The sequence below is a fragment of the Sminthopsis crassicaudata genome, chromosome 1 (assembly GCF_048593235.1).
Source record: "Sminthopsis crassicaudata isolate SCR6 chromosome 1, ASM4859323v1, whole genome shotgun sequence".
NCBI lineage: Eukaryota > Metazoa > Chordata > Mammalia > Dasyuromorphia > Dasyuridae > Sminthopsis > Sminthopsis crassicaudata.
Window position 1 is genome coordinate 435872003 of NC_133617.1, and position 16106 is coordinate 435888108.

The following is a 16106-nucleotide window of genomic DNA, read 5'->3' on the forward strand; positions in this document are numbered from 1 at the left end:
GGCTGAAGCTGGCAGAGGCAAAGGACTAGCAGCAAGAGCTCTCGGAACCAAGGAGAGAGACAGGCCTCTAAGAAAGTTAACCAGGTCCAAGGAAAGAGATAATACTTGGAAAGAGAAAATAAAGGATTTGGACTTTAACTCTAGGCTGCATTCAGGGTGATTATACTGAACTGAAACTAAGGCTGCCTCCAGAAGCTCCCCAAGAAACCTGCTCCCAGAGAACATTACCTTTAGAGAAGAATATCACAGCTGATCTCATTAATAAACAAAAAATTCTAAATTATACATACATATATATACATATATATATCTGTGTGTGTATATATATATAAAAATACATACATACACATATATAGGATATATTTTAAAAATAATTTTGCTTAAGGGCATAAATCAGGAAGACAAAGTATGATTTAGTATTAGAAATATTACTACAATTATGAAAATATCATAAACATGCCAAATATGATAAGCATCAATGAAGGGAACTTCAGTGTGTAAACTATCTCTTCTAAAGTAGATAACTATTATGATTAAGTCCTAAAAAGGTGGCTGAGGCACACAAAGATTTATTATCCATTCATGATAGAGAAAAAAAAAACTACATATACAAAAAGAATAGAAAAAGAGGAATTTTCCCCCACAAAAATAATATAAACAATATAAAATACCCACTTCAAACCCAAACCTCTCTCAGAAAATTACTACTTATATGATTTTGGGCAAATTACATTCCTGATTTGGAAAATGATAGTGTAAGGTGAGATAGCTTAAGTCTCTTCTCATTCTAATTCAATAAATTATAATCCTAAAGAATATACAAGGCAAAATGTTCTGATTAAATCTAAATTTTAAAACGATTTCCCAATTTTCATAATATTAAGAATTCTAGTAACCATAGTTAAAAGAGGAAAAAAAGACATCAGCAGAAATAATTTAGGAAACTATTTCGTTTAGTTATTAGTAGTAATAGCTTACTCTGGTCTCAATAAAAAACAGTAACTGAGAAATGAATATATGAAATAAAACTAATAAATTCACTTGAATTTCAGTATTACAGAAATGACAAACCACTCTAGTATCTTTGCCAAGAAAACTTCAAATGGGGTCAAGAAGAATTGGACACAATTAAAACTACTGAAAAACATCATCACCATACCAACAACGTCAGAAAAAGCACTGTTTTTAAAAATCATGTCCAATAATGAAAAAGCAAAAACTATCTATGAAATACAATATTTTTATATAAACATACATATTTTAGTAAAGATGACTGTAAACCATTGACAAGAATAATAGAAGATGTAAATAATATACTCACATATACTTATGACATTAAAATTTCAAACTAAACCCTACAAAATTAAAGCCAAACTTGATCAGTCCCAGAAGAGAGGAGACAATAGACTCCTTTGCAGAGTGGAGAGTTATGGATGTGGATCAATGTATATACACTATCATGCTCTTATTGAACTGTTTTTCTTTCTCTTTTTAAATTATTTTTTATATGGAATAGTTCACAGGGGATAGTGAGGAGTATATTCTGGAAAAAGGAAATGTAAAAATAAAAGATATTGATATGATCATTTTAAATAAAATCCAAGATTGATAGATGAGTCAAAGCACTATAATTAAAAATGACAATCCCTAAATTAAATTAGAAATTTGAGATCATATTAAAGAAGAAAACCCAAAACTCTGAACAATCCTTAAAGGAGAAAATCTTCTTTGATTCTGTCTCAGTGAGGGGATTCCACCCCAAGCACAAACAGTTTTATCTTTGTTATCTGGGTGGGATGGCTCAGTCCCAAAATCCATTGAATTCAATTCAAATTCTAACCCTGACTGAAACCCAGCCAGGAGCCAACCTGGGACTTCACCCTTTGTAGCCAAAAGCTCCATATAGCCCCCCAGAGCCAAACTGGAGCTCTCTCTTTGCAGAGGGTCTAAACATGCCAGCACCATGCCTGGCACCCCGCCTGGCAACCCAAAGGCTCTCTGCCCACTGGAATGTTTCCAGTGTCCTCCTTTCTTTATCCTCACTATTTCCTTTAACTAGGCTTTAACATTACTTCCTCTAAACCCCTCAATATCAATCAAAAAACTATGATGTCCATAATAGAATTGAAAAATACTGCATCAAAATTTATAAATCAGTTTATAATTTAAATTGCATATTATATATGTAATATTATATATATAACAAATCAATTTACAAAAATTATATGTTATATATTTTTTAATTATATATATTATAAATCGATTTATTAAAAAATTAGCATGAGAGGGAGGGAAGCTGATACAGATAAACATTAGCTTCTTTTAGGCTAAGGGATTAAATAAAACAATTATAATCAGAACTATCCGATATTGGGCAAAATTTTTTTTAAAAAACTAAAAACCAGGTGAAAATGATAAAAGTTCAAAAATAGAAACAAAATACCAGATATAAAAATATTAATTCTCAAAAAAAAAAATCAGCAAAAATAAACACTAAGCAAATGATTCCTTATTAAATAACTATTTGCTGGAAATGGGCAAAAAGCTGGATAGATATATCAAAAAACAAACAAACCACACACTTGAGAAAAGTAGGTCACAGAACAAACATACAGTTCTAGTTTTAAAAATCTGTGAAAAAAAATTTAAAAGTAAACACATTTTTATCATCTAATCACATTGAAGAAATTATAAGAGATGAAATACAAAAGAGTTGATTATTAAAATTATGAAATTCTGCATGACAAATAACTATATATTTAAACATTTAAAAATAAGAAACATTTAGGGCAAATAGAATTAAATGGAAATTAACATTTAAAATATATAAGGATTTACTAAAAGAAAAAATTCAAGGGCAATATGTAGTTCCCACTAGCTAGATGTGCAAAGGACATGAAAGATAAACACCTTAAAACAGAATATGCATACACACTTAAACTATTACTTAAAGTAATTCAATTTCAAAACAACAAAAATAACCAAAAGCCATGAAACTCAATTCTAGCAAGGTTGTAGAAAAAAAAGGATGCATATTCAGTAAAAATTTAAATTAACAACAATCTTTTTTTTAGCTATATCTGGAAATATATGAGTCAGAAAATATATGTATTGAGCCAATACTTCCATTGTAAGGTAAACAAGCTAAGAAGTATTCTTAAAAAAAAAAAAAAAAAAGAAAAAAGAAAGAAAAAAGAAATATGATGACAGAAAATAGCATTATTTAGAAACAGAAAGAATGATCAATAAATATAGACCTGATCTATCCATTAAGTGGGGTAATATAACCAATTCAAAAAAAAAAAAAAAATTTAGGGACATAACAAGAAATTTGGAAAGACATATAAAGTAATGTGAAATGAAGAAAACACAGGCAGAGAGTAGATACACTGACTATAACTAACAAGAACAATAAAAGTACAAATATAGAAAAAAATAGATAAAAAAGAGAATATTACAGAGGAAGCAATTACTAAGCTGTTACAGCTATTTTCTGTTTAACTTAATCTTTAAAATGTAAATTGAAAATAAAGCTAAAATGCTTGTTGACTTATTTTTACTATTAAAATAAGTAAATAATAAATTCTCTAAATTCATCAAGAAAATTTCATTTATTAGGAAGATCAGTCTATAAGTTATAGAAGTCAGGTGACTTGCTCATAGTTACATAGCTTATAGGTATCAAAGGCAAGACTTAACCCCACTTCTTTCTTTCACTACTTCATGATACTTTTCCAGTCACAGAAAATGCTAAACATAAGAAAGAAATGGTGACTAAATGCTTTCTCTCCAATGTAATCAAAAGGACCGAAAGGGCAATGAAAATGGGGAGCCATAAGCTTTGAACACATACAGACTGAATGGATTGATAAATATTCTAATCACAACTCTTGGGAGTTTCACAAATAAAGTACTTACTGGTCCTCGAAGATCAATGAGTTCCTGTCTCATTTGGGATACAAGAGCTTCCTTAGCAATCAGAGCTCGGTGAAGTCGTTCATTGAATTCGATAAGTTCTCCATGCATTTCTGCCACCTAAAAAATATACAACCCCAACCAATCAATTAACAAGTGTTTCTCTATTCCAGGCATTAAACTAAGCACTATATATGCAAAAACAAAGGGAAAAAACAAAAGAAAACAAAACAAAGTTAACAAGACTTAAGAAATCAAAACCTCCAAATCAAATGATGACTTTAGTTTCAAGACTACTGCATCACAAATTTATAGATTTAAAGTTGCAAACATTAGCAACACTGAATACAATCCACTCATTTTACACTGAAGGAAACTGAGGCCAAATGAGGTAAAGTGATTTAAGATCATACTGACAATAACTAGTAGAGCCAGAATTTAGACCCAGGTCTTCCCACTGCAAATCTAACACATTTTTCTAAAATTTAAATTTCTTCTTTCTACAGAAGTTAATTCAGAAAATAGAACATGGTTGCTTTTTTGATAAACAAAAAGAAGCTACCTTTTAAGTATACATTGTAATCTTAGTTACATCTAATAATAATTAGATTATTATTGTGATTATAATGTAATAATACAGAAAAGCCTCTGTTTTTGGAGCCTAACATCTCTAGGAATAAGCTCCTTCATAGCTCCTTTTCCAACTGGGTTCTTGTCACCTTTTGATATTTTTATGCCTGAAAACTTTCATGCTTGTTTCTCCAAGCTCTAGCCTTCTAGTGGGATGATATCCTTCCCTCTTTCTAAAATCCCTAGTTCTCTTCTACATTCCTGAATTATTCTAATGAGTGATAGTAGAACCAGGAGTCCATCCACTGCACCTAGAAGAATAGCGACAATTGATATAACAATGTGTCAGATCAGAGGGACAGCACCACAGGCAATTCTCTCCTCTTGTTCTAGTGATATTCTTACTTGTATACTTCTTCCCAGTAACTCTGGAAGTGTCCTCATATTACTTTCTACTACCTAGTAATAGATATTGCCCTGTTGTCCTCTTTTTCTCATTTCCTTCTCCATACTCCTGGGCTTGGGTGTTTCCAGTTAAATTTCACTGCCTTTCCTTGAACACATCAGGGAAAGATATATAGCTTTTCATTTAATGGGATAATCTCATTATACTATAAAGCAATCTTCATGTCCCAGAAGAGTAATCCCTATATTGAACTGGAAAAGAAAATGGGACATTTTTTAAAATGACAAGACTAAAAGAGAATAAGCACATAAATTATTTGATTAAAACTTGATCTGTTATACCACATTTCCTATATGGACCAATATTCCTTTAAAGGATAATTTTATGTAATAATAGCTATAATAACTAACATTTATAGAGTGCTAATGTCAGGCCTTAGGTAAAGCATTTGACAATTACATCATTTGATTAACACAAAAAGTCTGGAAGGTAGGTGCTTTTTATCTCCATTTTATAGATGAGAAAACTGAGGCAAGTAAAATTAAGTGACTTGCCCAAGGTCATATAGCTAGAAAGTGACTGAAGCTGCATTTGAATTTAGGTCTGCCTGATTCCAGCCCCACCACTTAACTACCCAAAGATATCTTCTAATAGGCCTGATGATTTGCACTAACAATTAATATTTTATTATATTTTTATAGACAAAAGCTTTGTGCATAGTGTTCATAGTGTTAAATAAATAGAAATAGAAAACTAATTCATAAATTATTTCCCTATTGTTATAATTAAGCAAAGAGCTTTAATTCAATGCAAGCCTACAGTTAAAGTATAAAATTGATATAATAAAATTAGTATATCTAAGAGAAATTAAATGCTGCTACTTTTGAGATATATTTAGGAAATGGACTTCAGCAGCTCCAGATGAAATTGGACCTGGAAAACAGCTTAAGGAAGGAGGCAAAAATCTTCTGTGGTATAGAATGATAAAAGTCTAACTTTGAATATGGGAAGGAAAAAAGCTTTTAAATACATATCTTTCTAAATGATCACCGGAATTGATTTCAAGTCCAAGATAGTATCCTATGTCAAGAAGTAGGTAACTCCAATTTTAACAATGACTTCATTATTGTTCAATAAAGAGTTAAAAAGAATCATAATATTTTAAACTAAGTATTGAGTTAGTGAAATAAATGGTATCTTAGAGCAGTTATGGGAGAAAAAGGGTAAGTTATAATGGGCCTTTTTCCTATGGAATACAAGTTTAAGAAGATTTTGCTTTCACAAGATACACAACCAAGTTGATTGTATATATTATTTCCTCCCTTAATTACTAGTCCCGTATATCCATCTTGTAGAGGCTAGTATACCAATAAATTGTATTTATAAGATCAATCTAAATACTAGTATTAGTCTCCTTTACGTTAATTGGTGTCCCTTCCTTCCTACACAGAATAGCTGCTTTATATGTTCTAAGTGTATGGCAGGTCTTTATTTCCAACATTTAAAATCTGCCAGGGGAACACTGCAGAGCCAGATGAGGTAAAGAAAGGCAAAACATAAGCAAGCAAGAGCTGCAAGCATAGATCTGGAAGAGAGTGATACCTCTTCACTGGTGTTTGAGTTAAGTCTCTTTCCCCAGTCTTACCCCTAACCTAGTCTCATGGCAAAAAAAGCTGATTTTCATAACTATTATGCTAACAACCATAGAAACTACCATTGCCTAAATGTACCTGCCTAGGACCAGAGTACCAGATGTCAGGCTGTTCATCTCTAGGTCTCTGGTCCCAATTCAGAAATTCTCTGGTCCCAAGCTATGGTCCAGAATGAGAGACTTCATATATTCAGGACTCTGAGCAGAAGTGAATTCGCATACGCCAGGCCAAATTAAGAACATCTCCCATAGACAAGGAATCTTCTGATTGTGCATCATTCACCATTATCTTTAAATGAAACAAAGGAAATAGTACAACTGAATATGCCACTAAGGTTTTTCCAAAAGGACCTAATCATCAAGTATTTACAGACCTTTATGTTCAACACAATCTCCCCTACTCACAGGTCCTAAATTTAGTAGAAAGATTCCTAAAGAACACCCAGACTACTCCTCTTGTTTTATAAATAAATTTAATCTCAAAGAATTTAAGTGTGTGCCACACAAGGTGGCTGAGCAGAAAATTCAAACCCAAATTTAATACTTAATAAAAAATTAACTTTTTCCATTTTTTTTCATTACTATCTCTTGATCATTAAAACAAAAAAAAATGTTATGATCCCTATTCAATGAATCGTTTTTTGAGAGTAAGAGTCTCAGCAGGTGTTATTCCACATTCTGTAGCTAGGAAATTTCCATCTCTTCTTTTTATCCCTATCATGCAAAGTCTCCTAGTCTCCTACTACTACTTTGCTCATTCATTATTATCCTTTAATATTAATTGCACCCTACCCTCATGTCCTTGTCAGGAGGAAGAAAAGGCTTAGTACTTGCTCCTCAGAACTACATCCAGGTCCTCTACTCAGCCTCTACCACTAGGCAACCTCTATTCTTTGGTTCTTTATTACAGTTTTTGATGAAGTGGTGACTCTCTTCCTTGTCAAGATTAAGGCTTTATGCCCTTGATCTTTTTTTTTTGTTTGTTTTTTTTTTTGTTTTTTTTTTTTTTTTTAATTTTTTATTTTATTTTATAATTATAACATTTTTTGACAGTACATATGCATGGGTAATTTTTTACAACATTATCCCTTGCACTTACTTCTATTCAGATTTTTTCCCTTCCTCCCCCAACCCCCTCCCCCTGATGGCAAGCAGTCTTATATATGTTAAATATATTACAGTATAATTTAGATACAATATATGTGTGTAGAACCGAATTTTTTGTTGCACAGGAAGAATTGGATTCAGAAGGTAAAAATAACAGTTTACATTCATTTCCCAGTCCTTTTCTGGATGTAGCTGGTTCTGTCCATCATTAATCAATTGGAATTGGATTAGCTCTTCTCTATGTTGAAGAAATCCACTTCCATCAGCATACATCCTCGTACAGTATCATTGTTGAAGTGTATAATGATCTTCTGGTTCTGCTCATTTCACTCAGCATCAGTTGATGTAAGTCTCTCCAAGCCTCTCTGTATTTCTCCTGTTGGTCATTTCTTATAGAACAGTAATATTCCATAACATTCATATACCATAGTTTACCCAACCATTCTCCAATTGATGGACATCCATTCATCTTCCAGCTTCTAGCCACTATGAAAAGGTATGCCCTTGATCTTATTCCTTTTCAGTTTTCTCTAGGAACTTAGCCCCTGTTTCATTTTCCCCTTTCCCTGTCTTCATTCTTTATCACCAGGCCACTTCTAAAAGAGACTTGACCATACTTAAAAAAAAAAAAAAAAAAAAAAAAAAAAAAAAAAAAAAACCCTCAATTCTTCCACTCCCTCAAGCAATGATCCATATCTTTGATCACTTTCACACCCAAATTATAAAAAACTAAGGACTTTGCCTCTAAATGCCTTGCTTTCTAAGATCCTAATCCCATCATTCCTTTAAAAGTGTTCTCTACAAAATTGTCCCCCCAAAATTCTTAATTCTCGATTGCAAATTTTAATAGTTTCTTCTTTGTTTTACTTCTCATTTTACTTGACTTTTAGACTCAGTTAAATAACCTCTTTTGGCTGCTCTATTGTTCTGGCTTTCAAGACCCAGTTCTCTCCTAGTTCTCCTAACTCTGACCACTCATAGTCTCATTTATCGCATAATCATAAGCACTGATTCAGTATTTGAGGGAATATTTGGTACACATAAATTTTTTTATGATCTCTATATAACCTATGCACAGCAAGCCCCTTGTTGGAAAAGAATACTTAAGGCTGCCTATTAATAATTTTGCAATCAGTAATTAATAAAGAATATATTGGTCAACTGTATGACTAAACATACAAAATTTCCCTAAGAAGTTACTTCTGAAATCTAGTACTATTTCATACCATTGAGCTTGGGGTAGGGGGAAATGAGAAAACATAATTCATTATTGGGCTATGGGAATAAAGACATACTAATTCTCTATTGTTAGAACTATAGATTGGTTCAACCTGAACTGGGGAATTACGTAGGAAAAGTTACTAATTTTTTCATATCCTTAGCCCTAGAGATTCTACTCTCCAGGGAGCTTATGAACAGAAAAGAAAAAAAAAAAAAAGCTACACATACAAAAATGTTCATGGTAATGTTTTAATAAAGAGTTGGAAATAAAATATGTGCCCAATAATTGGGAATAAATGAACAATATATACATACATATTAGTAAATCACAATGGATGAAGAATATGAACTATTTGGGAGGGAATGGAAGACCAATAATGAAGGATAAAAAAAATAATCAAAAACCTCACACATAATACCTAAAACAAACACTAAAATATATAATTATTGGAAAGTAACAAAACTCTGATCAAATAAAACGGTCATTATTAGTTTTGTCCTTTCAAAGCTAAAGGCCACAGTCTTCTTTCCAAAAAGAAATGAATAAACAAAGTGGAGGGAGTGTAACTTTGTATGTGATTTTACTTGAGTATCTGGTGATTGAAAAGTGTCAGTTTTTTAAAACCAGGTCTGAAAGCTTATTTATTATACGTAGATCATTCTCAAAGATTTTAAAGACATGAAAAAACACATATTATTATTTGCTACTGTACAGTATAATATTAATGCTATCCTCTTTGGATCTTTTCCAATTATTTGATGTCTTCCTTTATTTGAAAGATTGATTCCTTTATTTTGAAAATAGTGATGCAGGAATTTATTCTGCTCATACTTGTTTAAATATAGCCATTTTCCAAATTTCACTAATTTTTAGTGCCATATCAATCTTCTTATATAACACATGTGGTACTGAGGTGTCATTTTTCATATTTAATGATTCCACAATTTTCAGTGCTGAGAAATTATCACTATGGAAAGTTCTATCAATTTCATTTTCCTCCAGATGATCAGTGAAGAACTTCCTACACTGAGATTCCCCATAGTAATGAAATCACCCAGGTCTAAGTTTAAAAAAAAAAAAAAAAAAAAAAAAAAAAAAAGATAACCCTTTCCACTTAAAAAAAAAAAAAAACCACAAACAAAAAACTGTATAGTACTTTCTTTCAAGGGCTATTGTGAGGATCAAATGAAATAATTAAAATAAAGTACTACCTAAACATTACCAACTATTATTTAAATCTTTTAACCATATAAATATATAGCAATAATCAAAATCAATATTATACCTTAGTCCAATTCTCAATTTTCAGAATCAGTAGCTTTTATTTGAATAGCTAGAGATCATCAGAATCCATTTTAGCTCCAAATATGTGGTTTTTTTCTTTATTTTTTCCTTTAATCTGGTGTTAATTTTTATCTTTGTGCTAATTAAATAATGGTCTAAGAGAACACAGGTTCAAAAATGATTGCAATGTCTGTAAACAAAGGTTTCACATCTGTCAAGATAAAATCACTTTTATTCTTCATTGAGTTGTTTGTTCCTCATCATTTCCAAAATGTTAAATCACTTTTTTTTCATATAAAGTTTTTAAATTTTCAAAATACATGCATATAGTTTTCACCATTCACCCTTGAAAAACTATGTGTTCCACATTTTTTTTTCCTCCCTTCTCTGCACCCTCTCCCCCAGATGGCAAAAAATCCAATATATGTTAAACAAGTATAATTCTTCCAAACATATTTCCACATTTATCATGCTGTACAAGAATTGAGAAAGAAAACTAAATACAAGCAAACAACAACAAAAGTTGTGAACCATACTCAGTCCCCACAGTCCTGTCTCTGGGTGCAGATGGCTCTAGACTATTAGACCTGGCCTAAATCACTTTGCTATTGAAAAGAATCATGTCCCTCACAACTGATGATAATATAATCTTGTTCTGTGTACAATGTTTTTTTTGGTTCTACTCACTTCACTCAGCATTAATTCATGTAAGTCTCTCCAGGACTTTCTGAAATCATCCTGCTAGTTGTTTCTTATACAACAATAAGATTCTATAACATTCATATACTATAACTTATTCACCCATTCTGATGGGCATCCCACTCAGTTTGCCACTACAAAAGGGTGGCTACAAACATTTTTGCACATGTGGGTCCTTTTCCCTTTTTTATGATCTCTTTTGGGATACAGACCCAGTAGAGACACTATTAGATTGAAGAGCATGCACAGTTGGATAATCCTTTGTTCTCCAGAATGGTTGGATCAGGAGAATCTTTCTTCTTAAAATATTTATGACATATATAATTCATTTATTCATATTAATAGGAACTTTCTGAGTAAGCTTTTGTTAGTTGATATTTCTTAATTTTTCCCTCTGCCTAGCCTGGCACTGAAGTCATCAAGCATCAAGGTTGAGTTGGAAAGAATGACATAGCCCAATCAGAGCTTTTATATTTCTAAATTTTCTATGACAGATGTTAATGTACAAAGTGAAATTATGCAATTTTTTTCATAGTGGTCAGTTTATTTACATTCACTGTGCATATTGTCAAAACAGGTGATCAGTGTTCCCATGAAATGATATTTCTTCAATCAGCAGGATGATTTCAGAGAAGGCTGGAGAAACCTACATGAACAGATACGAATTGAAATGAGTTGAACCAACAGAATATTGCTCCCAGCAACCAGACTTGGCTCTTTTCAGAAATAAAATGATTCAGACAAGTTCAAATATATTTGTGATGGAAAGAGCCATCTGCATCCAGAAAGAGAATTTGTGGACTGAATGTGGATCACAACACAGAAAAAAAAACTATTTTTTTTTGTTGTTTGTTTGCTTTTTGGGTTTTTTTTCACTAATTTTTTCCCTTTTTGATTTGATCTTTCTTGTGCAGCATAATAAATATGGAAATTTTTAACATATATTGGATTACTTGCTTTCTAGGGGACGGAATAGGGGAAAGGAAGGAGAAAATTTGAACACAAGATTTTGCAAGGGTAAATGTTAAAAACTATTTTTACATGTATTTTTGAAAATAAAAAAGCTATTATTTAAAATAAATAAATAAAAGGAAAAAATATTTCTTACTGATTTAGAATGCAGAATGAAACTTATTTTATCAAATCCTGTATGTTTTCTTTTTAAGAAAAATCTATGAGCCATTATTCCATTTGTCTTTTGTTTATATCTTCTACTTTTGTTTATAATAAGAATGCCAATAATAGAATGGTTCAACAACAATATAACAACAGGCTATATTTTAATTTAATAAATATTTTAACATATTCATGTATTTTTTCAATATTTGTGTTGTCATTTTCATGCCTTTTCTTATTGAATTCAATCTGGAAACTTCTGAAGGGAAGGAACCAAGTTAATTTAAATTTAATTAATATGGTTCTTGGCATAGGCCCTATGTGTGTTATCATTAATAAATGGTTTTTGATTGGGCAATTCAGACAAGGAAATTAGTAGTTAGATAGCCTGTCTTATAAAATGTCATATCTCCTATATAGGTCAAGTGTCTTAAAAGAAGGACCTGTATCATATTTCTCTGCATCCATTCAAAGTAACTTTTATACTTTATGTGCTCAATAAATAATAATGATGATGACTAGAGGAGATCAGTTACCAAAACATGAAATTTAAAATACTAGAGAAGTTCTATGTTTCTTCCTTGGGGGAAAAAAAAAAAATTCAATATAGCATTCTCACTCTGTTTGCTTGCATTTTGTTTTCTTTCACAGTTTTTTCTCCTTCCTTTTTGATCTGATTTTTCTTATGCTGCAAGCTAACACTATAAATATATATACATATATTGAATTTAACATATATTTTAACATATTTAACATGTATTGGACTACCTGCCATCTAGAGAAGGGAGTGGAGGAAGGAAGGGAAAATTTGGAACAAAAGGCTTTGCAAAGGTCAATGTTGAAAAATTACCCATGTATATGTTTTGTAAATAAAAAGCTTTAATAAAAAAAAAAAATTGCTCAGGATAAGCAACAAATTTAACACTATGCTCTAAACTTAAATCATAATTCTTCTATTAATTTGTGGGACTTCATACCCCCAGCAATGACCCTATTTCCACAGTCCTCATTTCTCTAAAAAAAGGTTTTAACTACAGTGTAAAACTGATGAAGCATGTAGTATGAACAATATAATTTAAAAATGAAAAATTATTCACTCCCATTTAATCACTTTTTTCTTTATATAGATCTTAAATTAATAAATCAAATTGTCCTTTTTTTTTTTTTGCCTCTAATAAACACAGTATCTCTAATATTACTTTTGTGAACATTTCCAAATTGAAATCACATCAGTCCTTTAGGAGCCTACTAAAGTCTGTGAACTAATCTACCACATGGTAAGCAGGAAATATACAACTGCCAATATTGCTACTAAATACCTACAAATATGCACCACCAAATGGGATCTTTAAATAAACACCACAGCCATTTACAAAGCTAGTATTTTACAATGGGAGGAATCGTGTTAAAACAATTTTCCATAAATGCATTAAACATGGAAACATCCCAGTTCCCTGTGTTTTTCCTATGCTGCCAAAATCCAGTTTCTCTCTTGCAGCTAGAAAATTATCTGGATCATATCAAACAATGATCCAATCTGTAATAATAACTTCCAGTATCCAATAGAATTGCCATTTTTATGGAGCATTGTAACTAAGTGGACCATTAAATCTATGAATTTTATCAGTGGAATAGGTTAGGTTCACAGGGCAAGATGGTGAATAAAAATAGCAATCTAATCTTTGACAAACCCAAAGATCCCACCTTCTGGGATAAGAATTCATTATTTGACAAAAACCTGCTGGGAAAATTGGAAATTAGTATGGCAGAAACTAGGCATGGACCCACATTTAACACCACATACTAAGATTAAATCAAAATGGGTCCAAGATTTAGGCATAAAGAACGAAATCATAAATAAATTGGAGGAACATGGGATGATTTACCTCTCAGATTTGTGGAGGAGGAAGGAGTTTGTGTCCAAAACTAGAGATCATTATTGATCACAAAACAGAAAATTTTGATTACATCAAATTTAAAAGTTTTTGCACAAAACTAATGCAAACAAGATTAGAAGGGAAGTAACAAATTGGGAAAACATTTTTAAAATTAAAGGTTCTGATAAAGGCCTCATCTCCAAAATATATAGAGAATTGACTCTAATTTATAAGAAATCAAGCCATTCTCCAATTGATAAATGGTCAAAGGATATGATCAGACAATTTTCAGATGATGAAATTAAAACTATTTCCACTCATATGAAAGAATGTTCCAAATCATTATTGATCAGAGAAATGCAAATTAACTCTGAGATACCACTACACACCTGTCAGATTGGCTAAGATGACAGGAACAAAGCTATGAATTTTAATGATATTTCCATACATGGACCATAGTCATATAAAAGTAGGAATCCTTGAATGTTTTACACATTCAGAGTAAAAGAAGTAAAATTTTAAGACTAAGAAATACCTTTTAAAGAGAAGATTGCAAATATAAATTATTTCCACCATTTTAAAAAAGAGCTACACAAGATCTGGATGTCAGAATTCCTGTTTGTCTTTGAGAATACTCACAAATTTAGTTTGTTTTATGTTTTTAAACACCTAAGCAAATCGTCACTGGTGTAGCAAAAAAAAATATATATATATATATGTATGTATATATGTATATATATATATATATATATATATATATATATATATAGTATGGCTTATATAATAATGTGTGAGTCATGTAGCTAACCTGAACAACACTAAGTAGCTGTATGACCTAGGGCAAGTCAATTTACTTCTAGGGGCCTCAGTCTTCTCATCTGCAAAATAAGTACTTTAGGTGAAGTATAAAATGTGTATATGTCTTCTGGCTCTAAAAGTACATGACAGTAGCATCATTTCTCCTTAACTAAGCCAAATATACCCACATACACTCATGCATTCATTCATAAGTGTATGCATTTATCTTCTCACACTTTGCTGGTAAAAATGAAAATGCAAAATAATGAAAATATTTCTTAGTTTCACTCAACAGTGATATGAACTCTCTTAGGCATAAAAGGAAGGCAGCTAATGGGGATGAATAACACAAACGTCACATGATATATATATATTCATTTAAAAATAAATATTTTCTTAGTACTCAACCCAAACTGTCTCAATTAACCTGGTCTCATACCTCAATACAAAGGTTACCTCTTAACTGTTTTAAAAACCTTTCCAGATTCTAAAATTTCTAAATTCAATATTTTAAAAGTAGACTAGCAAATAGATGATATAATACTTCAAAAATGGTCACTATCAGTGTAATCTCAAACATGGGATTCCTCAGTAAATCACAAATCATCTATAATTCCTCATCCTATGGAATTCTCATGCATTGTCTCCCATGATCTACATGAAAACCTCTACAATGTGCTGAAATATTTCCTCTATGTTTTATTCTATTGTCTAAGTTACTTTGTTGGACAACAATAAAGGTCCTGTTCACTTTTGGAAAGACTAGAGCAGCTGCTCTGTACTCTCTAATCCTCCAAGATCTTGAAAAGCCAATTGTTACTTTAATTATCAATGGAGACTTCCTGCAACTCTATTTCACTTAAATCCAAGTCAATATATCATCCTGTGATGTCTTTGGTCCTCTTCAAAAAAATGATGAACCAACAACATCAACAATGGACATAGATTATTATTCAAGTGAAGAGACTTGAAGTCATGAGGTGTTAAAAATGTGTGTTCTATCTCTCCCAATCCCAAAATTATTCTCTATTCAAAAAAGAAGTAAATTAAGGATGGAATAATTCAGCCTTCTCATAACTATTCATCCTGATAGCATTCACCTACAACAATGGAAGGAAGATAAAGTGGCCAGAGCTAGCAGGAGAGGCAGAAAGATCTGGGACAAGATTTCACTTCAGGCAGCCATGCGATTGGGAAAAGTGACTACCTCGAAGTATCCTCAGACAATTCTGTAAGACTCTAAGATTAATCCTGCAAGACTACCTCTTCTTTAATCTTCTTCAAGCCACAACTTTTCTAAAAAGTCCTTTTTTGCTCTTAGCAATTACCATCAACCTCTGCTCATTCTAAGCTACGTAGCACTTGATACCATTCTTAAATCACTAAGCTAAAATTGTATTGATCCATAGTTACCTGCCTTTCTTTATCTTCTATATGTTTCTTTTAAAATTGTTAGTTTAT

General features: G+C 31.5%; 1 protein-coding gene across 2 annotated transcripts in view; it reads right to left on the minus strand.

Annotated features, from left to right (window-relative positions):
- Positions 1–16106, minus strand: part of SNX29 (sorting nexin 29) — a 653362-nt gene that overhangs the window by 275980 nt on the left and 361276 nt on the right. For both annotated transcript variants that reach the window (XM_074280586.1, XM_074280587.1), the window contains exon 16: positions 3919–4035. In XM_074280586.1, the coding sequence (XP_074136687.1) occupies positions 3919–4035 (117 nt within the window). The remainder of the gene's footprint in view (positions 1–3918; positions 4036–16106) is intronic.